Genomic DNA, 26850 nt, shown 5'->3' with positions numbered 1-26850 from the left:
TTTTTTTTTTTTTTTGAGTCTGAGAATTGAAAAATCAGGATGAATTAGGCAGAAAGGACTGCAAGACAGTAACAAAAATGTGATAGTCAATTTTATGCATTAAACTGACTGGGGTCACAGAGTGCCCAGATATTTGGTCAAACATTATTCTATATGTTTCTGTGAAGATGTTTTTGGATGAATTTATAATATTTAAATCAATAACATGAGTAAAGCAGATGGCCCTCCCTAATGTTGGCCCTCCCTAAATAAAACAAAAGGCTGACCCTCCCCAAGTAAGAGGGCACTCCTCCTGTCTGACCTCCTTTGAACTGGGACACTGTTTTTTTTCCTGCCTTCAGATTTGAAATGAAACATTTCCTGTCCCTGGGTCTCAAGCCTGATGGCCTTCATATGGGAACTGTATACCCTCTGTTCTCCTAGGCCTCCCAGCTTGCTGACTACCAAGCTTAGAACCTGTTGATCTCCACAATCATGAGTCAATTTCTTATAATAAATTTCTGACTATACATATATACACATCCTATTGGTTCTGTTTCTCCAGAGAACTTTGACTAACACAGGGGAGAAAATTTCAGAACAGGAGATAAGCATGTACAATGATTCTGAAGTAAGAAAGAGTCAGCAGGTTTGCAGGGTGAAATAAAAACAACTGTGTCTTCACCACCATGTTTAAAGAAAGCAGCAATCCAAGACAAAGCTAGAGGTGTGTGCTGGGACCACATCTTAAATGTTCAAGGATGGCAGCAGTTTCAAATTTATCTTCAGAGGAATGAGAAATGACTGAGTGACTTTTAAAATAGAGGAGTGCTATAACTCAATTTATGTCTTAAAAAATCACGCAGGCTTAATGTATGGATATATGTACAGAGATGTATGAAGTAGGTGTAGACGTTGTTTATAAAGGTTGGGGGAAGAAACTACTGCACCTACAGAAACAAAATATAAAAGTGGCATCGACCAGGGTGGTGGCAGCAGTACATCTGAGACCTGTTTGGGGCCTGATCCACAATAAAGGTGACAGACCGGTTGAGGGGACATTAAGGATAGGGCAGGGTCAAGTGTCATTCAGGCGGATGAGGGAACCACTGGGTAGACATGAGTGACCTTTAATGAAAAGGGAAAAGCTGAGGAGAAAGACTCAGGCAGCAATCAAGAGTCCAGCTTTTGACATATTAATTTTGATGCCTCTGAAGAATCAAAATGGAAATGTGAAAGAGGCAGCAACCTATATTGCTCTGGAGCACAGAACAAAGATCTGATACAGAGTACAAGTCTGCAACTCATCAGACAGAGATGGTATTTAAAACGCCTAAGGTAAGAAGGTGCAGAGTGAGGAAAAAAAGAAGAACAAGGATAGAACTCTGAGAATCTCTGATATCTGATAACTGAGAAGAGGGGGAACTAGCAAAGGATACAGACAAGTGCTATCTGTGAAACAGATTTCTTTGTAAGAAAATACTGTTTTCCTTTACTACACAGTACTATTGGAACATCTCAAGCTCTTTTGAATAAGAAAGGTTACTTACAGAAAACTTAAATATGACCAATATACCTCTCATCTATTATTTCTTAAAATAAAAGTTCTATATAGACATAATAAATTATTCACAGAGCAAGCTGAACTTTCATTATATATACATAACAACCAATAAAGGTATCAAATGATACACAAATGTTCTTAAATTTTGCATGAACACAGCTAACTCCAACGGTGGAAAACTCACCAAGTAATTTGCTTTCATCTGAAAACATTAATTTATACAACATTTACAATATGCATATATTTTAAATAGAATCAGGCTGTAATTAATAAATGTAAAACTTATGAAGATGCCATTAAAATTATTTCAAGTTTATACAATTAGTTCTTGAGGGAAAACAAGTCCTTGAAATATCAGCAAAGGAGGAAAACAAAGGTTGGGTAAGAAAATAGCACCTTCTAATTCTGCAATAATTTTTAAAATTTCGAAGTTCTTTTCCATATCATACACATACACAAACACACACATTTCTCCAGCAATACCCTGTGGTAACAGTGGAAAGAAAATATATCACTTTCAATTTTTTTCAAAAAAGTAAAAATGAATAAGGACTATAACTCAGACTCAGAAATCAGGAGCTCAAAACTCCTAAAGAGTTAGCATGTACGACTGAAATACTGACCACACCACAGAGAGTAGCTGGAAGTCCAAGCCAGATACAGGCTGACGAGGACGTACGTGTGGTAGACCATCTAATCACCATTTTCACCCCCCTCACTTCCAACAACAAATTCATGGGGCCCTGGTGGGTATGAGTGCTCTCCAGGCAGATCCTTATTATCCAGTAAAATTCTTAGATGGACAAGAAAAAATTCTCAACATAAGATCTGAAATTGCCACAGTTAAGGTTCTTATTTTTAAGGTCCTTATTTTTCATTTTTTAAAAACTCATTTTCTTTTTTTTTTTTTCATTTTTAAATTTCTTTCTTTCTTTTTGTTTTTTTGTTTGTTTGTTTGTTTTTTGTGGGGAGGAGGTAATTAGGTTTGTTTGTTTGTTTGTTTGTTTTTAATGGAGGTACTGGGAACTGAACCCAAGACCTTGTGTATGCCACGCATGAACTCTACTACTGAGCTACACCCTCCTCCACACCAAAATTCATTTTCTACAGAACATAAGTAACACAAGACAGTAGTAACAAATTTTCCAGAAGAACAGAATTCATTCATCAGAGGAACATCGTGGAAGCAATAGTTCTTTGCTGAGATTTGCTGAGATCTATGATGAAGACTGCTTGAGATTTTCATAATTTTATCTATGTCTTACCTAGGTGGACTGAAACGATATACTGGAGGAAGGCATACGCAATGTCTCAGGTATTGAGAGGTTGGGGTAAGAACTAACTACAAGGAATACAGAATTAGATGCTTGTTGCTGGGGACTACCCAGGCATTTGAGAAGATAATGGTAGGTTAACAACAGTTTATTACTGTGGTTGGCAGAATACCACCCCCTTCTCAAAGATTTCCACATCCTTATCTCCAGAAACTGTGATTATATTAGGTTGCACCACAAAGAGATATCAAGGTTGCAAACAAAATTAATGTCGCTATCAGCTACTTTAAAATAGAGAGAACACCCTGGATTTTCAGGGTGGGTCCAATGTAATCAGAGGGAGATGTGAATTTTGGAAGAAGGCACAGAGAGATACAATGTTGTGAGCTTTGGAGATGGAAAAGTGGGCCATGAGCCAAGATATATGGGAGCCTCTAGAAGCTGGTAAGGACAAGGAAATGAATTCTCCCTTAGAGACTCTAAAAATTAATACAGCCCTGCTGACCCCTTGATTTTACCCCATTGAGACCCACGTCAGGCTTCTAACCTACACATCTGTAAGAGAATTTTTATTGCTTTAAACCACTAAGTTTGTGGTAGTTTGTTACAACAGCAATAGAAAACTAACACAATCATCAACTTAAGATCAAGTGTGAAAGCCGGAGAGAGTTTTCTTGTCAGTAAATGAAAACAATCTCATCTTACCTCCTTACAAATAAAAGGTTAAAAAAAAAAAAAGGAAACAAAAAAAAAACCCTGACCCTGAAGATCAGGACCAGAACTTAATTACAAGGTTAGAGGCTTTTGATACAGATGAATTCATCTGAAAAGTCTGCTACTTCCAAATAAAGGACGCATGTGGGAAGACGTGAGCACTGAAGACTTAGGAAATGAAGCCAGGTTTGATACACGCAACAGTCTTGACATCAGTTCCTGGACTACGTGTGCCTAGAGAAGTGTCATATTCCTCCCCATTAGGGACTAGTGCTTCCTACATCCTCCTTACTCAAAGACAGTCCAAATGACAATTCTCTGCAACAGGGCACGAGCCCCACTCAGGATTTGCCACTATGTTCTCTCCTGCCTAACAGGTCAACAACTAGGGGTAAGTCGCAACTGGCTGGGGAACTGCTGAGCCTGCAGACAGAGGAAAGGGACAGTGGTCCACAAGAGCCACAGGACCTCACCAACACTGTCCCAGAGTCAGGCGAGTAACTCTGGGGCTGGGTCTGAGGTCTCAGGGAATGGAACAGAAAGTTGGATTACTAAGAGTACACTGATGCAGAGACCTCGGTCCAGCAAGACTACACATTTCTGCCTTAGAATCTATCTCTAACCCCTCTACTGGTAACCAATCCAATGACTAGGGTTAAGTGACAACATAGCTCAGCCATGGAAGTATTAACAAAAGACAGTATGCTCTGAAGGAAGTGGAAATTTAGGCAGTATGCTCTAGCAGGAGCTGGAGGAGCATGCAGGGGAACGGATTTGAAAGGTGCTGGATTAAGATGCAAAAGGACAAAAAGCTGGATAAGGGAGAGTTTGTTTGACATGGGAGCACCCTCCCATGATAAAGGATTATTAACACCCTAGGGAGGATCCCAAGAAATAGTGCAACAATACTGGTAGGACAGCTTTGCAAACTTGGCTGGCAAGTGGCACCTCTTACTAAGTGAAAGAGAAGTGCCAGAAACCTGGCATGTGGTGGAAAAGTAGACCAAAAGACAGAGTGCGCTTCATTCCTGGTGAGGGGGATAGATGAATGCTGTTGTAATCAGTTTCTTTTACTGACCCCTGTATTCACGAGCAAGAGCTGCCATTAGCAGATACCAAATACCGCAGACTGGGTGGCTTAAACAACAGAGATATTGTCCCTCGGTTCTGGAAGCTGGAAGTCCCAGTTCAAGGTGCTGGTAGCACTGTTTTCCCCAGGGGCCTCTCTCTGTGGTTTGCAGATGGCAACTTCCTTGCTGCGTTCACACCTCTGTGTGGGCGCTTCCTCGGGGTCTCTTCCTCCTCTTATAAGAACAGCAGTCCTTTTAGATTAGGGTCTCACCCTTACGACTTCATTTAATTTTAATTACCTTTTTAAAGGCCTGATCTCCAAATACAGTCACACTGCGGGTAGGGCTTCAACATATGAATTTGGGGGACACAATTTTGTCCATTACAACCCTCTTGGAAGCCAAATGTATAATTGGTCCAATGTCGAAATACAGTGTATGACAACAGAGTATTCTTAAATATTACCAAGAGTACTGGTTATCTGGGGGAAGAAGAGAGGGGTTTCATTATCTCTGGGCTCTCTAGAAAATGGGGCTAACCAGACCAAACAATATACTCTTACCACAGAATGACTAACAAAGAATATTTTTACAAGGGTCAGAGAGTGAGAAAGCTTGAGTACATATACTACTTAAGCCAGAAAACTCACCAACCAACTATGTCTGCACCAGTGAGAGGGGTCTTGACATTGCTGAGGTCAGGACTGACAGTAGGAGATGTCCTCATAGAACCGGGTTCCCTGACAGCCGTGGGATTGACAGGATCTCTAAATAACAGAGGCCAGGTTGAGGCATTTAGCATCAGAAGTGGTGTTGGCTCAATTAATCATAAGCAGCAGCAGAGTGGCAGCCAGGGTGAGGGGATTCTCTAAGATGTCTATTACCCCAACCCTAAACCAAGATAGCAAAGCACAAACAATATTGTTTTCTGGGAGGAATGAAAGCTATCAGTACCACTCCTAAACCCTAAAGGAAGCATCATGTCCTAATCTTACTCACTAGTCTGGTCAATGCAACAATGGATGATGGGAGATGAGAGTGGACTACCAGAAATTCAACCAAGGAGAGACACCAATTGCAGGTGCTTGGCTAGTTGTGGTATCTTTGCTAGAGCAAGACTGATACAACTTTGGGTCATAGCACTTGGCATTTGACCTAGTAAATGCATTCCTGTCCATCTCTATCCAGAAGGAGAACCAGAGTTCTCATTCACCTGGGGCAAACAGCAGCATATATCTACCACCCTGGCCCAGGCCTATAATAAGTTTTTTATCCTTTATCATAATATAGTCTAAAAGGATCTGAACTTAATGGACATTATGTAAAATGTTACATTGATCCCTTGTATCAAAAATATTCTATTAAGTGGGCCAGATAAGCAAAAAGAGGCAAGTACTTTAGAAGCCTCGGTAAAACACATGTTCTTAGAGGATGAAAATAAACACCCTATCAATGAAAGTTTTAGAGCTCAAAGGCCTGAGTAAAGTGAGGATAACTCTTCATAAGCTAAGGACAAAATACTACATCTCAAATTGTTCATCACTAAGAAGGAAGCACAATCCCTAACAGGCTTCTTTCAATTCAGGAGGGAATATGTCCTATGCTAGGAATACTTCTCTGACCCATTTACCACGTGTGACAGAAGGATGCTGGATTGGCGTGGGGCATGGGGACGTCAAAGGCTTTGCTGGAAGTATAGGCAGCAATGAAGAAATCCCGAAGCTTGGGCCATATGATCCCACAGACTCTGTGATATTAGAAGAATCTCTGGTGGGAGAAAATACCATATAGATTTTATGGCAAGCCCCAATAAGAATTACAGTATAGACACCTAAGGTTTTTAAGAAAACCCATGGCATTTGCAATAGAGAATTATAAATCATTTGAAAGTAGTTTATGATGTACTACAGAGCCTTGTTTAGGCAGAGTGCCTGACCATAGGCTATTAAGAGATCATTTTGCCATAAATGTCCATTATAAGCTGGATTCTGTCAGCCAAGTCATGCAAGATCAAGCAGGTCCAGAAGTAACCCATTATCAGATGAAAAAGGTATATTTGGGACTGAGCATTAGGAGACAGAGAATGCACAAGTAAGCTCCATGCAGAGGTCCAGACCCCTACATCTACCCTGGAGAGTGAGCACTTTCTCATTACCCTCAGCTCATACTCATGACTGCATGGGGAGTCCCTTAAAAACCACCAAGTCCAAGAATGGTCCACAGATTGGCTGGCTTGATATGTGATACAAATTAAGAAGGCACTGCACCTGCCCTGAAGCCCCACTAGGGAGTGCCTTCAAAGTCAGCAATGTGGGGAAATCCACCCAAAGGGCAGAGCTTCAGGGATCATACACTCTGTGTGGAAAGAGAAGTAGCTGAGGTAAGAATATATACTTACTTACTTACTTACTTAATTATTGGCAGTGAATAGCTTGGCTGGTTGGTTGGTTGGAGGCCTGGAGAGGGCACAAGATAGACAGGTCTTTGTCTGTCATGTCATTGCCCCCAAGGCAGCATCCACCAAGAGTCATGTGGCAGACTGTACTTTCTAAGGAAGGCTGCAACAATTTCTCCCATCACACAAATCCTTCTTCCAATATGAACCTGGCACTATTTCCATCAAGTAGTGGGACCTACAGTTCCTTCCTTTCAACCTGGGTGGACATTTGTCCCTGCCTCAGACAAAAGTATCACAGAATTGATGCGTGTGACTTCCAAAGCAAGATCCCAGGAGACCACTTCCATCCTCCTGGATAAACGCTTTTGGAATCCAGCCGCCATGCTGTGATGAAGCCCAGACTGTGAGGGCCCATATGGAGAGGCCACATGTGGGCCCTTCCACATGCCAACCCAGCTGAGGTCCCAGCTGTCAGCCATGATGAAGACGCCCAGATGTCATCTTCCAGTCCCTAGAGGTCAGGTCACCCTCTTCGAGTCTTCCCAGGTAAGGGTCCAGAAATTATGGGGCAAAAAAAATAAGCCATTCTGATGGTCCCTTATATGAATTCCTGGCCCACAGAATCCATGAACATAATCAAATGTCTGCTCTGTATCACGCAGTTGGGATAGCTTTCTACAGAGCAATAGTAATTAGAGTAAAGCAATAAACAGCCAAACAGACAGAATGAGCTGACCAGCTGGCATCAGCAGGCTCGCCAGGAGTCACCTCAACGTGGTTCAACAGGTACAAAAGGAAAGTAGCCATAGTGAAAAGTGTGGACCCCATGCACGTACTGAGCAGCACAGGCTTATCCAGCTACTGCTGCTGTCCAACCTACCAGCTGGAGAGACCCCGATCCACACCACTCCTCAAGGAGACCAGCCAGCCATTTGGCGGTAACTGACTACACTAGACTCCACTCAGACTACACAGGAACAGAAAGTCATCCTGATTAGAACTGACACAAATTCTGGGTATGGGTTTATATTAACTGCCTACAGGACCTCAGCAAGCACCTCAATCCAAGGGCTTTCAGAATATATAAACCACCCAAATAGGATTCCTCCTAACATTGCATTGAACACAGGGCTCCACTGATGAGAAAAAAAAGGTACAGAAATTAGTGTAATAAAATCTACTGGTTCTATCACATCACATACCACCCAAAAGCTGCTTATCTGACAGAATAATAGAATGGTCTTATATGGCAACTTGAAGATAAGACCCTGAGTGGATTAAGCACCACACTCCTAGGATGTAGTATAACCTAAGTTAATGACCACTGTGTGGAGCTGCGTCCTTCGTAAGTAAAACACAGAGGTCCAAGAGCCCCATTTACCTTCACACCTAGTAACCCACATGGGGTATCTGTGCTTCCAGTCCTCACAGTTCTAGGCTCTGGGTGGCTAAGATGTCTTGTCCTGGTTTCCAGAGGGGTAACATGTCCTCCAGGGTTAACAGAAGGAGTCTCAAACTCCAGTGTCAACTGCCACCTAGTCACTGTATGTTCTTTGTGTAAAAGAGAAGTAGGCCAAAAAAAAACCCAAAAAAGTCACCTTTCAGGCATGGATAATTAACCCTGATCATTAAAAGAAGGCAAGACTGCTATAACTCAATGTGGTGACCCACTTAAGAATCTGCTGGGGCTCCCTCCCAATTCTGACAGCAAACGGACAAATGCAGCAGCTGGGGGAGACTCCTGGGCATAGGGCACAGGGACCAGGATCCTAGGCCCTTCAGCGTCACTTCACCAAGCTCACCATCCAGCCCATCAGAGCTGCTGGCTGGGGGTGAGGGAGATCTAGAGAAGGTGGTAGAAAGACAGGTGATGAGTATCAGACAGGGTTCTGAGATCAGGCACAGCAGCAGGGGATCAAGTTCCTCCCAAGAGGAACTTTTTCCTTCTATGTTTCCCTAAGAAATGAGGCCTGCTCCTAGAGGACCAGTTCCCAGCTGGGATGAACTTTCATAAGCAAGCAGACATGAACCCCATAAGGGGTGATGTCTAGAAGTGATGCCTTGTCTGAATCCCTTCCGCATGAAGACATCCATCCCCTCAACTTCCAAGAGTGTTACTTCCTGATGGCTCACGGTTGAGCTCCTCCTAGGATTTGCTTTCAACTGTAAGGAGCCACCTCATCCAGAGATATGTTGCCCCCTCCCCAGGGGCAGCCCACATCCAGTGGTTGGTAGATAAGGGGATGAAAAGGATTTTTTATTTATCTGGGATATCTCTGAAGGTCCACCTCAACTTCATAGTACCCCATCCGCTAAGTTTAGGACTCTGCTGCACCTGAATCATGGCTCCACTTCTCCCCTCTGCTTAATTCTGGCTCCCCACCTCTCTTCCAGGTGTGGTTGCCAAGAGCACTCCCCACAAACAACCAGCACAGTAATCTTCCTCTCAGCCTCCCTTGGTTTCCAGGTTTCCAGGGAAGCCAACCTCTGACATGCAGACACCACATCCCGCCTTGATCCATTCTACTCACTCCCATGAAAGCCCAATGATCTCTGCAACAGCAGTAAATTGATTCCAGCAGATTCTGCCTATTTTTAGCCAGTCCCATGACCAGATTAACTCACCTGTTCCTCCACATGCAACCGTGAATCCAAACCCCACTAGAGTAGCACCCAATAGTATACTGGAAGTTTGCTTTACTGGTTTTCACTTATTTGCTTTATCAAACACTTCCCATCTGTAGAAATGCTGAGTTTTTCATTAATAATGAAAAAACCTCTGCCATGTCATAATAATTGTTGGGAGGAAGACAGCTATGAACAATGAATGAGAAGCAGTCAGTACTTAAGCCACTAGAGAAGATTCTTAGAGCAATTTTAGAATAATCTTTAAAAATATCTATACCATTTGTCACAACTAAAGATATTTTAATAGCATTTTCAGGTTTATAAGATATTTCGTCCTTTATTTTGTTTAAGAATCTCTATTCCAGCTTTTTCAGACACTCAGTTGAATTGTTAATATTTATCATATTCAATTAAATGATAAATCATAACAAACAGATGCACTTAAATCTTGGTATATAATTTTATACCTCAATCATTAAACACTATCCAGCTTCATCCAAAAATAATATATGCATCTAAGGTATCATAAAACACAAAAATTAGAAGTAGAGAAAGACATAAAAATAGGGTGCACTAGTTTTTGTAAGTACTCCCAAAGGTAGCGTTAAATATGGGAGGTAGTAAAAACATATAATCTATGATTAAACTCTTTTGAACTTTGATTTGACTCATCTTTTACTCTATTTCTCTACAAAGGCCTGCAGTTTAACCGGAGGCTCTTAGCAAAATACACGACGGTCCACTCCATTTAACAATATTATCACAATTTTCAGTGTGCAAAATGTCACAGCCCACCAGGTTCAAGTATCTGGTTCAAGTATGAAGAACCACTGTTCAGAGAAAAATTCACATAATCAATGTTTCTCCATATTCTTAAAACAAGGAGGTCTAACTTTAAAATACAACAATAACAACACAGTTACACTACAGAATTAATGAATTCCCTACTGTGACATGTGAATGTGTAATGAATTTCAGGGCACTGCAGCCAGACTGAACTAAGAGTTAAAGTTTTAAAGCTTCAGTTGCCTCTGAAAATTTAGAGGGTGGTGATCAGTTAAAAGAAAACATCAGCTGTTTAGAAATGCATGGCACTACAGCTGAATATAATACCTTTCCTGTTCTCTCTTGAAATGGTTTCCTATCGAAGCAGTTTCTGTATTAATCACACAATAGCCAGAATGGTACAGGGTTACACCATACGACACAGTAACTGCATTCAAAAAGGACAGGGAAAAAATTACTTTTATAGTAGCAAATGCTGTGGCTAAAAGCCGAAAACAAATCACTAAACTGCACTAATTTGTAAGCTTTGAGGTTTGAGGAACTCCCTGGCAGCTAAGAGAAGGGCAGAGCTTGCAATCAACTGTCCCTCTTGAGCACAACAAGATTTTCAAGAAAAGAAACCCGCTGATATAGTCTCTTCAATTAACTCTGTGCAAAAAATGCCCAAGCAGTACCCAGAGGGAACTCTAGGCAAAAATCAGGCCAAACACCACACTTAACTATCAATCTTACCAAGGCCAGTGATTGTCAATCAGCCTGGGGGAAAATAAAGTAGTACACTTGACCGCAGTTATTTTTTTTTTATAAAGCACATGCTTCCTATTTCACATGGAGGAATTTAACTACTTCTGCAGAATATCTAGTAGAGCGACATCTTCATTTTTACAGGTCACTAATTATGAATGTGCTTAAAATACCCTACTAGTCCAAAAATAAGCCATACCAGAGAGAGCCTTTTAGTATGGGCATTTTGATTCTAAAAAGAAAGAAAAAGAAAAAACCCCAAAATTATAAATCATACTTTCCTTTTTCAAGAAAGAAAACTGATATAAAGCACTCACATTAGCTATATATATATTTCTCAGGTCAAAAGCTAGAAATTATCACCCAATTTTCATTTTAAATGTATACTGTTTGAGATGTCTCTTGTATGGCACAAAAGGAGCCAGGTATGTGCATGATTTAATCACAGTGGGTATAAACACATACATATATGAATATAATTTAATAATACATTTAAGAACATATACAAATAATTATTTTTATAGAGTTCACATTTGATTTCAAATTCAGCCCAGTAACTATATGATAGTTACTTAAACTTTATGAGTTTTAGAGTTCTCATCTATCTCATTCAAAGATTAGAGTATATAGCATAGTATATATAAAACTCCTAGTACAAGGTGTGACATATAGGAAGCACCTGAAAAATGGCAATTATTCTATGAAAAAATTACGATATCCTCTGTTTGATTATTTTTCAATGACAGATGGAAAAATAAGGCAGATAATTGAAGTTAATTAAATTTGGTTTATAGACGTATTTTCGAATCCACGCTTGAAGACAGGTATGACTGATGCTCTAAAATCCCACTTGAAAAACGAGAAAAGGCCAGTATAAAGAGTTGGCTAACAGAGCGGGAGGGAAGGTCTTCTGAGTATGCAGGTGACATTGGGCTTCAAGTATACACATTACTGTGTACTGTGTATATAAAACAAGCTGTACATATATTGCTGTTATGCAGCTGAGAAAACTTTCTCTTCTGTCAATTGAGAAAATATAGAAGATAAAAGAAGTAATGTGAGTTTCTGAAGGTAATGTTATAAATTGGTGAACAATATAAACACGAATTATCACAAAAGAGATTTAAAAACAAGATGTCAGGTGAGAGACTGCATGCCTGATGTCAGGTGAGAGACTGCATGCCTGCGCTCAACACTGAATCAGTCAGCTCTGCAAGGGAAGCGAGAAAGCCATCCAGTTCCTCAGGCTGTCTTAAGTTCAGCTATGATTTCCTGAGACTCACTTCATGAATACAAAGACACACCCACACATACACACTTACTTAAATAGAAAGTTAATACATATATATATATATATATATATATATATATGAATCTGTATTTTAATGTATATACATACAAACTGTATATACAAATATATACGTATGTAGTTTTTGTGTCTGTAGATAGATTTCTTCTTTAAACTTTCTCTGAAACTGGAGAGGTGATTAAACTCAAACGTTTCAGAGTACTTCTTTGCTTAAGTAAGTTTAGAGCGTTTAAGTATTAACGAGTGAGTTTTCAATGACGACGGAAAATTGAAAACTTCAGTACTTTTTGAAATATTAACCAAAATCATATAACTATAATAGAGTCCCACAGTAAATCACCAGATCACAGGGAGCAAGAAGAGGAACTCTTTCAACACCAGCTGCTGCAACTGGGAGGATGTTTGTTAGTGAGACACAGGAAATACTCAGGGAGTAAGTAGACTCTGAGTAAAAAAGGCTGCAGCCCACTGGGAGTTCTTCTGTCTTGGGTAAAGCAGGGGAGCTTTCTAAGCTCCACTCTTCACAGTGATGATGTCATTACACAGTTTACAACATTGCAGGGAATGGTCAGAATGGGAGAGGGACGCACCTCCTCAGACAATTATACTTAGACGAATCTACACATGACAAAATAGGGACAAAATCAGCCCAAGATGGAGCTTTGATTAACTGTGGACTAACACTGAAAATTTTAATATTAATATAGCAGCTCCATCAAGGAAAGGGTGCGGGCTGTATAGTCCGGTGTGAAACACGAATCAAATGAAAAATGTGAGTGAGTAAAAGACTGAGGGGAGAATCATAATAATGGTGTAGAATAAGCCATGAAAAAGGAAGGGTTCAGAACCAGGATAAAAATAATAACCACAGAACTTCTTGATAATAACTTTAGTAACTCTGAAATACCAAGACAAATACCAACTCCAAAACTACACATCAGTTAAATCTGTGCATGGCGTGTCACAGAGTCCACTGTGTGTACATGCTTAAAGGGACATGCTTAGCAAAGTCAGTATTGTTCATTCCCGATGATGGGGGAAATTATACTCAACCAATAATTCTGTTGTCTATCTAAAGTCCTAAGTAAAGATGACCTTTTGGTTTGGTTACAGAAGTACCTGACCAATAATCCCAACCTATATCTAGGTAATATTCTGACACTCAGAAAACTAGCCTAATGAATTTCTCCCATCGAGTTAGGTATATGAACAGAGGTTACTGAGGTGAATTACCTTTCACCCTCAAAAATTAGAAACCAAGTGCTTGCCAAGGATCATCAACATAAATTGCATATAAAAATGCTATCTTATGTATGTAGCTGTTACAGTTTAATGTTGAATAAGGTTCCAGCCTTTACAGGTAATTCTAAAATTCTATTGTAAAAAATAGATTTTTTAAAAATGTTTAGGGGATTAGGTGAGAAACAGCAATTTTGGTCACTTTAGGACCAAATACATGATAAATTTGTGATAGTCCCATTTAATGATTTATCCTCATTTTTCTCTGCTTTTATTTTTAAATTATCAATTATTTGTATTCTTATAAATATATACCTATTTTTTCCATCTAGATGTATTATTTTTATATACCATTTTTCAGTTAGTCTCAAAATGGCAGGATATTGAGACTATTCACAATCCTTGATACAAAAGCAAGATTTATATGCATATTTGAACATATATAAATATACTCATAACCATAAGGTTTTAGGTGACAGTAATAGGGGGGTGCTAGCGCCCCACCATTAAGGAGCAAAAGGAGAAACTCCAGGGTCATGTGGATTGAGAGGAGACTAGTCTGCAAAGCAACACCAACCACACGTGCATGTGAGATGCCTGTCACGTAGCATTTCCATGTAATATTACATGCACTATTTAAAAATATACCATTTGAGTTATTTTCTGCTAGACTGATAGACAGGAATTATTTTTTCCAGAAAACAATTACTTGCTCTTTGTTACTTCCTAGCCCCTTACTCTGTTCTAAGAACCAAATGGCACTCTTTCCATGAGGTCCAACTGCTGGACTACCTGAGTGCACTTTTTTTTAAGACACTATGAGTTCTTCCTCTACACATGGTATAAAAATGCAACCACACTTTCTTATTCTTGCTGTTATTTACATTTTCTCTGTGTAACAGCCCACTTTCCCAAGAGTTTATTAGATACAGAAACCAAGGGATAGAGAGATTAAGACTGTTTTTTGCCTATGGTTACACAGTAAAGTAGTAGGTGAACAAGGAGAAAGCCCAAGTTCCCCAACAGTGTTCAACCACATCATGCTGCCTTGTGCAAGAATAAAACAAAAAATAAAAAAATAAAAAAAACAATAATGAAAGCACATACCTCTCCTTTCATAAGGGCCATGCATTCATCTCAGTGGCTGTACATTTGTAAAGAACAACATGATGTTTTAAGTCATTCTGGACCCACAGTCCACCGCTTCTAAGTAGTAGGCACTCTAAAAAGGCTTTGAAAAGTCTTTGACTTTAACTCCCAAAGGAGCTGCTCTGTAGGTTCAAAGCTTCCCCAGTCTGCCTGGAATTCGGGAGGGCTCAGTATCCCACAGGAACTTTAGAGACAACTCTCTTATCTTCTGATGAGCAGGTCAGGTGGCTTCATGGTGCACACACACAAACCTGGGAACTTGGTAGACATAAATACCTGAGCAAGTTCCAGAGTATCACACAATAACATTTATTTCACAGACCTACAGACTTCGGACTTAGACAGAGTTGGCAGAAGTTAAGAGACAGATATATCTTTCTAGGTGGGATAAACTTTGGAGAAATTGCTTAGGCTTAATGCCAGATACTTATTGCACGGTTATTTTTCTTTCTGCCCCACCATTCCTGCAGCTGAGATCCAAGCTGTAGCAATGCCCTTTCCTCCCTCTTTACCTATATTACACCAACTCCCTTTCAAGACTCAAATCATGATGTACTAGCTTTTTCAAGTTTCCTCCAACTATGGCAGATATAAATGTTCTCTCTCGTCTAGGCATATATATTTATATATATCTCATAGTCTTATTTTGTTTGTTCTTCTATTTGGCTTTATCTCCCCAACTTGAAAACTCTTTTGATTTCACAGCCCTTACTACATAGCTACATGTTTTATCCACATGTTACTTTGTTGACTGAAGTTCCAGAACTTAACTAAAATCTGCCCAGAATCTGTACAGCTCCTACTGGTAACAGTTTCTGAGAAGTCAGGCATCTTCCTCAGAGTTTTTTATCCTTCGCAGGATACTCAGGGGAGCCTCCTCTTCTTCAGTGGGAAGTAGATCTGAGGTGAGGCTTGAATCCAGTTCACAGCCCCACTCAGAAATAACAGAGAGGATGCCCCAATGTTTAATCAGTGCCTATCTCTCCTTATGTATAGTCAATTAGCCGGTAGGATAATCTGGTCCACTGGGACCACAGGCTCTATTTAAGAATTTTTCATCTTTCCCTTCCAAAAGACTAGAAAAATCTCCCTGAAGATGTCTTTCAGTGGAACGACAGACATTTTTTTTCTTCCTCTGTCACACACAAACAAAGTATCACTTTCTTCAGGAAAAAAAAAAAAAACATTGCTGTTTTGCTACTACCTAAAGGGTAGATGCATTTTTCTAATAGCCTTTTCAGGCTAGCATCTGATTTTCTACTGACCTCTTTGAGATCTCAATGACCTTTGTGCTGTCCTTTAGGACTGTAAGAGACCTAGCTACAAACCAACTTTTCCTCTTTAAGACATACATGCTTCCCTTTCCACAGAATCACTCCATTATTTTTAGCCCTCCCATTCTCATTACATCAAAATAGGACAAGAAATATGCTGCTTGCAGATAAGGTAACATGTCACATATTTGACCCCATCTGCCAACCACACAACACTCCTTGGAATAGTTTTTATTGGGAACAGTAAGAAACCGGCGTCTCCTATTTGTATGCAAAGTTGTAGAGGCGGCATACTAAAAGACAGAAAGAATAAGTTACATCAGAATTTCTAATACCTTTGCTCCTACCATAATATGTCTTTAAATGATAAGTTTACAGTAAATGTGTAATAGACCCCAAAAATGTTCCTAATATTTGAAATCCTTTTCTGTGAATTGCAAACTCCTGGGGAATGTATGCTTTGGATTATGAAATGGAAATCATCTTTCTTACTGAATTCAATCAATTACATCAACAGGATAGGAAATAAAGTGCTTTAAAACACAAGATTAGAAACAGCATAGTATCTTGGAAAAGTAGTAAGAAACCAATATAGAAGAACTTAACTGGGATCAGTTCAAGGTGGTATAGTTAAGAAAAAAATGGAATTGTATTGGAATAAAAAGGGAAATAACTAAGTGCATGCCCCAGTAATGGAGATGAGAGATTTTAGCAAGGTGACAAACAAACAAACAAACAAAACAAACAAAAAACATCCATCCAGTGAATGTGACTGGACTCTGGAAAAAAAGAGTTGTGAAATTTCTTTCTGTAAAGAAATCTCACAAACAGCATAGGACCATCAACTGACTAGCATAATGTAAAGCCATTGCGCCTGAAATTAGTGAGATGATTTAATGTCATCATAAAGTCCCTTCCTATTTACAGCTTCATGATTTTACAGGGCCAAAAGTTTATTAATTGGATTTGAAAATAAAAATAGGATACAGTGTTCTATGAATGAAACCATTTATTCAGTCTGCTCTAAGTAATATATTTACATTGACAGTCACTGAAGCAAAGAAATGAAATTTCACTTTGAGGGACCATTCAGTTAATGGCAATTACAGTGAAGCTAAAAACGTTCACCCTATTCATACTTGAAATGCATTCAATATGATACGTTGCTTGTCCTTCCAAAACAGCCCAAAAGGAAACTACTATCTTTCCCAATTCAACTGGGAGCTGACAGCACATTCCCTTAGGCTCACTGCAGCTAACAAAGATCACCAAGCTCTAGAGCTCAGTTCCAGGACCAGGTGGCTCTCTGCCTTTGACTTTGTGGGTTGCAAGCCTTGAGCCCAACTCTTCCAAGACTCTTCCCAAAGCATGAGGACCAGGTTGGAGAACGTGAGTGGATTACCTCTACAGCTGGACAGCAACCCAAGATCACGATTCCTAACACCGTCTTAAAACATACACTGAACCCACAGGTTCATGCTATAGGTTGCATCCCCATGAGCCCTACTACCTCAATCACATTAAAACAATGAGTTTTAAAAGAATACAGAGCATGTGTTTTCAGAAAAGTTTGCTTGTATCCTGCTTCTCAAAAGAGGTTTAAAGTGGTTTGCCTTATAAAACAAGAACTAAAATATTCACAATATCCGTAAGAAGAGTCAGCACCGGAGTACTTAATAAAATTAAGCCACTATCATGAGAATCATGAAAAATGCCTTCCTTGCATTTCTTTTGTGACATCCATTCACCAGAACTGTTTCTAAACTTTTAACCTCTAATTCCTAATTGTCAGAACACTAGCACCCTCACTGATTTGTTCTCTAGAAAATGATTCCTTAGGCTTGATGTACAACTTGCTCAATCTTAAATAGTTAACAGTCCACTTAGGGGCTTCCCAGGGCACTGACAAGCCATGAGCAAGTAACACTGTATAAAATAATCTGTTCGTTTGGCATGCGAATTCTCAGCAACATGACAACTGTGAATGGACAAAAATAATCCCAAGATACAAAGGACAGCCCACTTTTCCTTGTAATGGTGACCAAAGTGGTGATGATTAAGGGTATGTGTGCATGTATGTATGTGTGTGAGTTTGTGTATGTGTGTGTGTGTGTATTCTCAAACACACATGGACAGTGGGGTGAGGAGTGGGAAGAGAGAAGGTTAGAGCTAATTGTATATGGTAGAGCTTCAGATATACTTTTTTTAAGTAATACTTATTAAAATCATCTCCTCTCTCCTCCCACAGGCTGACACCTTAAAAATGTGTTCAATCAAAAGCAGTATCTGATCACAGGGTTTCTCCAAACCACAATTCAATGCACTGTGGGGTAACTTTGCTGTGAGGATGGCAACATCCTGGGACTGGAGGTAATGATCAACTGACCTTCCAGAGCATCCTTATCCCTTTGGGTCAATCTGTGCATTTAGATTCAACCCACTAACAGTCTGAAATATCTTCCAGATCCTTCCTGTCTTATCCCCATGTTCTCAATTCCACCAAGTCTTTTCTGTTAGCTACTGCCTGAGGTGTCATTCTTAGATTTTATGAGGTTAGTTGTTATTATTAAATTGAGAGAATACAGCTTGTTAATTTGTTATACATATGTGTTGATAAACTTTTTCTATTTACTGCTTCTAGCACATTCTGCAAGCTATTTATGGGCAGTACATTAACTATTTTAGGATATCAAGTCATTGGTCAATTTGGCTCCTATTAAAAGCTATTCAGACACAGACATTTATTCTGTTTTTCAGCTGTAGTGGGGATCTGTCCCATGCTACAGCAGTTATAATCTTTCACTAGCCTCCTTGGAAATTAACAGTATAACAGAAGTAAAAATACAATGTGTGGCAAAGGAGCAGTTTTTCCTTTTTAAGCAAGAAAACTGTGAAGTTTACAGGAAATTTGATTCTCAGTATTACATATTATCAACAGGTTCTCTTAAAAAAAAATCCCAGTTAACATCCACAGAATAACTTACAAAGAAAACTTTCAAAACTAGGAAAATACTTTGGATCACTCAGCTCTAAGTATTCAGTAGTACACACCTAGCTGGGGTTTACACTGTGACCCTTGATGCTATGTTTAATCAGTTATCCTAAACCTAACGCAATGGGTTTAGTGCAACAAAATTAATAACACCAAAAATGGGTACCAGTTCATTGTTCTTTAATGACTTTTTGGTGTTCAGTGATGTTTAATATAGGAAAAAAGAAAATTAAAATAAAACTTTAAAACTCCAAAATTATTTTCAGGAAAAAGTTTGAGCACAAATAACTTTTTAAAATTCAAGAAGGGAGAATATATAACTTGAGAAAAATTGATTTTTAAAACTACACAAATATAGATATCTATAGGGGAAAATGCCAGTTTTTAAAAATGTTTTTTAATGACATCAGAATCATTGGTGGAGATTAGACAGGCAGGAATAAGTCAAAGGATAACCTACCTTACCAAATGTCACACATACACAAATCTCAGCTACTGTGCAGTAAGTCTGCTAAGCCATATTCCAAGATAAATGACAATAAGTTCCTAGGTCTATAGGAGAAACTTTAATACCTAAGTAGTGCACATGGTGCCAAGCTGATTGAGCACTACAGGATGAATATTATAGCAACTCTAGACAATATAATTTAGGCATTAAAACAAATATTTTCAGTTACTTAAAAAATTCTAAATTTCATGCTCAGAGTTCTCCAGACTAAAAGTAGAAGAGTGAAAGGCTGACTAGCTATTTCAAAGAAGAAAGGCTACAATGATACATTTCTAAATCATGGAATTAATTTTTGGCTATAGTGAAGTGATTTTGCCTGAATTACCCATAAAATCATTTTATTTCCTCTTGAACCTAGCTACAATATTAAGAAATAATATTTTGTGTGTAACATGAATGGTTTTACATCTGGCAAAAAAAAGGCAAATAAAGGGGTACATGGATATAGACTTTTATGCTAGCAAAGTCCCTATCTAGGTCTTTGAAGTCTCTGTTTATAATTGCCCTCCTTTTTTTAATTAATCATTTTCAAGGCTCTTCATGTAAAATGTTCAAAACACACTTTAGAATCTTACATTAACTCTTATACCTATGTCATTTTTATAGCTGATCAATATTTTATCCCTAAATAAAAAAACCATACTCTTCTCTACAAATGCTTCCACAAATAAAAATAAAATACTTCATGTTAAGAAAGGTCATGATTTACAAAGTCAAAGCAATGAAACGTGAAGTTTTATCAGTGGTTCTTGGACTTGAGCATATGCAGCACATGAGGTGGAGAACACAGAATGTGGGTCCCACCCCCTAAATTTCTGATTAAGAAAGTCTGGGAGAGCCCAAGAATCTGCATTCCTAACAAGTTCCCAGGTAATGCTGGTGTTGAAGGGTAAGGGTTCCCACTTTGAGAGTCTCACTTCTGTGATGTGGTAAGATATGTGAAAAGTAATATATAAATATATTTTTTCACCCACCTAATAGCTATGACATTTATAACGACTAGCGATGCTGACTAATTTTCACACAAAGCCAATTCTATTCCTAGCTAAGTGACTAATAACCACATCAATATTAAAAAAAAAAAAAAAAAAAGACCACCAGCTTCATCACAATGATCAATTCAGTAACAGAAATGCATCCTTCTTCACTGTCAAGCAGCACAGGCACAGGACTGTTTTGATGCAATTGTTCCCTACTTGTCTCCACTCGTAGATCTTACACTTTTCCACTGCCCAACACGAGACTTGCCAGGACAAATAATCTGAATGACACAAAGTGACAGAAAAACGGAACTCTGCATTTCTAATCCAGACAGTTCCCATACATCCTCCCCTCCCCGGGTTCTCACTTCACATTATCTCCTACACACACATACACAAAATTAAAAAAAAAAAACACTCCTTTTATTTGGGATGATCTGAACCAAAGAGAGAGAAATAAAGACTAGGACAAGCAGAATTCAGAATCTCTCATACCAAAGAACAGCTCCCTAAGAAGGCTCTGTCTGCAGCATTCCTCCATCCCCAGAATCCCATCCACTTGCAGCTGCTGGACATCAGAGTCCAGCTGAAGTCAAAAGAACACTAAATGAATTCCTGCTCTGCACAAGGCCCCACCTCCTGCTATTAGCCAAGACATCAGACCTTCGAGGAGTCTCAGCATCTCTCTCCTGCACACACCACTGCCAGCCGCAGCAGCAGCACCACCACCACCACGCAAGCTCCCCGTCTTTGGGGAAAGAAGAGAATGAAGAGAAAGGGGAAATTAACATGCTTAGAGGGAGAGAGTGAAGACTTCTTGGCGGGAGCCAAGTAGGGAAGTAGGAAGATGGGAAAGGGGAGTGCCAGATGAGGTGCAGCAGAGGCCAGTGCTGGCTGCTCGGGACCCTCTCCCCGCCACCAGCGCTGCTCAGCACTGGGCCAGACACAGTGGAAAGTAAAGGCTGGGTCGATCTCCCTCATGGGTTCCCAAACTCCCGCCCATTGCGCGCTCCAGGTTCCCAGAGAGTTTGAGGACTCAGGGTCCCCTTGCCTTCGTGCCCACTCCGCAGTCACTTCTAGGGTCTGCACTTCCACCAACACTCAGCCCTTTTCCCGGGGCAACCACTGGCTACCACTGCAGCGCTGGGGTCCAAACCCACGAGGGAGACCAAAGGCAGTGGGCCAAATTTCCAGCACACATTCTCTGGATATTGGCCCTGGGCTGGGAGCTGTAGGCGAGACTTGGCCTGCTGTCCCCCGAAGGGCTGTTCTAACCTTCTCACCACACCGTGAGAACACAAAGTTATTTTTCCTTTGAGGCACCGCCTGCTTGTCCCAGGAGAAGACGCGCGTTTCAGTCAGAGCCTGGAGGGGGTGTGTGAATGTATCTTTCAGTCCCGAAAGCCAAGGATGCCAACTGCTGACAGGCGAAGGAACCTGGATTTGCTCCTTAGGACTTAAAAACATCCGAATGAACACGCTTGCTTTTCTCTGGGTCCTAACTCTCTCGGTCCTGGGTTTTCCTGAGAACTGAGATTGTGTTCATGTTGCAGTGAACTAGTGTCCTGACCCGGAGCCGAGACGCGCGAACTTGGCGGTCCGTTCATTCATGCATTTGCTCATCCATTCACATAAACACGTCCCTTAATTGTGTCTGGCACAGAGAATCTTGCCTGCTATTTTCCCCTCCCCAAGTCAGTACTCATGGCAACGGCTGGTGCAGAACGCAACTCGACTGTCAACCCACTTCCTGAGCTAGAAAATCAAGTCAAGTAGGCATTCACTCCATCCCCCCAAAAAGGCGGGGGGTGGGCGGAGAGGAATGGGGAGCTCACTGGGGTCACATTCGAAGCTTTCCTTAGGGGGAAACCGGGGCACCGACACCAAAGCAAGTAAGGAGCCAAATCAGTATTAAATCAAAGACTGCTAGAGCTCGGGTCCCCAGAGGGGATAAATCAAGTGCAAAGCCACTCTTTCTCAGGAGCGCGGTGCTGCCGGCTCGACCCAACTCCGAGCCGGAGCCGAGGCGCTGGGGGAGCGGCTCGCAGCCCAATCCGCAGCGCGCGGCCGCCTCCTTATCGCTCCCAATAACGTGATGAAGTGTAAATCAAAAGCCACGTCGGGAGGGGCCCCGGAACGGCGCGAGTCGTGCTTTTTCGCTCACTAGCCTATCTTACCGAAGAATCACAAGGTCACGATAGCGTCGCGATTCCACTCACCGTACACTCCTTGGCCAGAGATCCCCTCCAGGAGGACTGTCAGCAGCCACACGAGACCGTACACTAAATCCATCTTCACGTGAACATGAACATATCCAGCCCAGGGAGGACGCAGCGGGACCTTCTGGAGGCCGGCGGCCAGCCGGGCGCGCTCCACTCGCTCCCCGGCCGAGCCGGGGTGCCCAGGAACCGCTCGCCGAAGCGGGAAGCGCCGTCCGTCCGTCCTTCCCCGGCGGCGACCGTGAGCGGAGCGCAGGAGCCCCGCACACTCCACACTCATGCACACACACACACACACACACACACACTCTCACAACACAATACCGGTCACAGACTCACACGCACACCGCACTCACACCGGGCTCCTGGGAAAATCGCAGACGCCAGGGAGGAGCAGGGGGCGTGATGGGAAGGGGAGCGGTAAGGCGAAGTGTTCTTCAGGGTAGCGGGCTCGAGTCTCCGCAGCGGCGGCGGCGGCGGCGGCGCGCTGGGCTGGCGGCGGCTGCGGGCAAGGGCCGGGTGTGCCGAGCGGTGCGAGCCTGGCGCGGGCAGCCACGGAGCAGGAAGTGGCCTCTGACTCGGGGCACCGAGCAGGGGCTTCCTCGCTTGGGTTCACCTTTACAAAGTAACTCGCGAAGGTCCCCGGAGGAGCGTCAAGCGGCGGCAGGGGCCCGCCCGCCCGCAGTCCGGAGCCCCCAGCCCTGCTGTCTTGCCTTCCCCCATTCCATCAGTTGCCATTGCAACGCCAATCCTGTTACACGATACAGGCTCGCATCGCCGAGCGGGGAGAGGAGGGAGAGGAGGAAGAGGAGGAGGAGGAGGACTGAGGATAGGGGGACAGGGGTGGGGAGGAAGGGAAGGGAGGAGAGGGAAGGAGGAGAGGGACCGACAGTGCGCAGGGTGTGCGTCTGGAGCTCTCTCGAGCACCAGCCTCAGCCGCCGCCGCCGCCTCCACCGCCACGGTTCTCCAAAATAGCCTTTAGCGCCCCGCCAGCGAAGAGGGGGCTCAAGCCGGCCGCGCCAATTCCGGGAGCCGAAAGCAGAGTCCAGGCACCGCCACTTGCCAGAGAGAGAGAATGCCAAGCAGAGACCGGATCGCACACACGTCTACGCGTGCCCACCGGCTCCGCGCGCGTCCTCCTCGCTTCCGCGCTGCCCCCGTCAGGTGGAGGGGTGGGGGCGGTCGGGACAAGACGGGAGTTTAGAGGAGGGAGCAGCCGAAGGGGTTCCCTGCCTGGGCTAACGTAGTGCTGGCATCCAGAGGTGAACGCGGGAGCGGCCGCCTGAGGAGGACACCAACTGCGTGGTCGCCGCTCGGGCCCCCGCTGCGGCAGAGGTGCCCGGGCTGGGCGGCGGAGCGCCCAGGGTTCGACGCGGGCCGGAATCCCTGGGTGTGCGCGTCGCGGAGGCGAAAAGGAGGAGGAGGAGGACGAAGCCGAGAGCGGGCTGCCGGAACGGAAGGCTGTGTGTGGTCACGTTGTGCGCTACGTGCTGAGAGCGCGAGCTGCTAGCCGCAGCCGGGCGACGTCAAAGCCGGGTGCGCGGCTCAGTCGCCTTCCTCCGCGCCTCCTCGGCTCCTCCTAAGCTCTGCTTTCCTGTGTCAGCCGCGGAGCTCATCAGTATGGACAGCACCGAGAGGCTCCGCGAGGCCAGCAGCATCCGGCCTCCGGCCTCCAGCCTTCTCCGCCGAGCCCCCCAACCCCCATCAGCCGGAGCCCGGCGCCGGCGGACGCCCGTGATTATTTCTGACGCCAGTGTTTGTGTTTGCACGCGGAAGGGCCAGCTACCACCTTAGACCTGGGGTAATTACAGGACAGACTATCCCCTCCCTGCCGCCCAAGGTCTCCCAGGATCCGTTCTGCTTGACTAGAGGGCAGAACAGGCCACAGCACTTGGAAACGGCTTCATTTCTTCCCTATTTCTGTCCTTTTAAATGGAAATATGGTCATCACAGCAATGAAGGCTCTAGGGGAAAAACACGAAGAGTTCAGAGCATAGTATATTTAATATGTAATGTCTCCTACTAAAGTTAACTGCTTTGAAAACCTTTTCTCTTTTGTGAAAGACGAGTCTCTCACTGGGGCAGACCTAGCTCTGATGTTTGAGGAGCTTAAGAAATTCATAGTTGCAAAAGGATTAGAAAAAGCAAAGCATCTATAATTTACATTGGAACTAGTCTAGAAACATTTCACCTAAAATTAATAGGGGAAAACTGGGAATGTTGTAGTGGTTTGTGATTTGTTTCTGTAGCCTCAATAATTAGTGCTTCCTGCGCACAATCTACTTTGTGGAATATATTCTTCACTATTCAAACAACATATGGATAAAGAAGTGATTAAAATAGCTAAAAACGTGCATTTATACATGTGTTAAAAAAGCAATTGCTGTGGAAAATCTGGAGAATAGTATTCATTTATCTGCTCTCATAATAGACTGGTATAACACACTGCAGGTCCACCTCCCTCTGGGGTGGGGGAGGGCCTCCAAGCTCTAGAAAATAAACAGTCCCCATTGTTTCCACCAAGGTCCTTTTCCTCACTTAAGTGAATTATGCATATTATTTTTATAGGGTGTGATCTGGTGCTTACCACCTGGGTATAAGGTAAGAAGAGCCAAGAATGTTTAGAAGGCCCCAAAAGATACCTCACAGTGTTGAGGACCCCTTCTTTATGAAATGCCACTTTCACATAGGTGGAATTAAGTATCACTCGAGAAGCAAAGCTCAATGTGTGGCATTTCTGAAGGAGAAGGAGTGAAGCTCACTCACTGGTCAGCTGGTGGTCGTGGTGGGGGGTTATGTTTCTGGAGATCAGTTTTTTAAAAGTAGGTAATTCTGGTCTACTGCAGCCCAGCAGCTTCAAGGGCCAGTATAGTGCAACTCCTCTCTCAGATGACAACTTAGAATGTGTCTCATCCATGAGGCATTTCCAGATTTTAGCTGCTCACATTCTGAAATAGTACTTCAGCTGTATATTTGTACTGTGCTTTTCCGACTCTTGTTTATGGAGTCATAGGCAATTTGAGTGATTGCAAGACTCTAGGTTGAAATATTTTATTACTCCCAGAAGTGTATCAGTGTATCACTTTAACAAAGGAACCCAGACTAAGTGTCCCTAATAGGGATTGCTTTTCTTAACCTTCGATATTAGGACATAAGATTTGGGAACTCAAGGCCTTTCTCTTCAAGTAATGCACACGTCTGCCTAGATAAGGACCAACCACTCATGGAGCCCCCAGAGTTCCTGAGTGAAATTTCTGGAGCTCATAGAGAGCTTAGAGAACCTATTTTACAATTTACTTCAATTGAGGAAATAGCCAGATGTATCTGCTCTGGGTCAGGTCTTATCCTGTGTGTTGACCATTCAAAGCTATATAGAACAGAATCCCTTCCTTTAAGAAACACACAATCTAGTGGACTGGGTGCATTGGTCAACACAAGACCGCTACTTCTGCTGACACTGTAAGTGCTATATAAAGAAAGTCCCAGGGCACATGGTGGCAGATTTCACATGCAACCATTAATTGGGTTATACAACAGTAAGAATAAAAATTGCACTGGATCCAATATGCTTTTTTTTCCTATGAAAATACTAGATAGATTACTTTTTTTTTAAATGGATAACTTTAATCAATGAAGGTTTTTATTTGTTTGTTTGTTTTCTTAAAATTCAACATTTTTTTAGACTGCCCTGACCAAATAGGCATGTTTCCAGCCATACCTTAGCACTAACTATTGAAGGCCTCCAGGTGGTGAGCCTGAGCTGAGTCCTAAGGACGGGCAGGGAGATGGTTTATCAGAGAGAAGGGGAGATGCTTTAGAAGGCAGGTCCAAAGGCTGTAACGAAATCAGACCCAGGACACTCTGGCCCAGTTAGGGCAGTTTCCTACAAGGACAGAGTAAATAACTTTAAAGATCATCAGCTTCTTGGATTTTTGCATAGTGAATATGGACATTGTATAGAATTCAAGGGAATCCCACCTGGCATTACTGCCAGGGCCCACTCAAGGGTCCTTTTCTGTCTC

General features: G+C 42.2%; 1 protein-coding gene across 1 annotated transcript in view; it reads right to left on the bottom strand.

Moving 5' to 3' along the window:
- Positions 1 to 24359, bottom strand: part of MDGA2 (MAM domain containing glycosylphosphatidylinositol anchor 2) — a 693384-nt gene extending 669025 nt beyond the window's left edge. The window contains exon 1 of the mRNA XM_010967002.2: positions 22828 to 24359. Within this exon, the coding sequence (XP_010965304.2) occupies positions 22828 to 23107 (280 nt within the window). The 5' untranslated portion in view covers positions 23108 to 24359. The remainder of the gene's footprint in view (positions 1 to 22827) is intronic.
- Positions 24360 to 26850: the final 2491 nt, after the last annotated feature.

The sequence above is a fragment of the Camelus bactrianus genome, chromosome 6, assembly GCF_048773025.1.
Source record: "Camelus bactrianus isolate YW-2024 breed Bactrian camel chromosome 6, ASM4877302v1, whole genome shotgun sequence".
Lineage (NCBI taxonomy): Eukaryota > Metazoa > Chordata > Mammalia > Artiodactyla > Camelidae > Camelus > Camelus bactrianus.
Note: the sequence above shows the minus strand (reverse complement) of the source record. Positions and strands in the feature narration are given on the sequence as shown.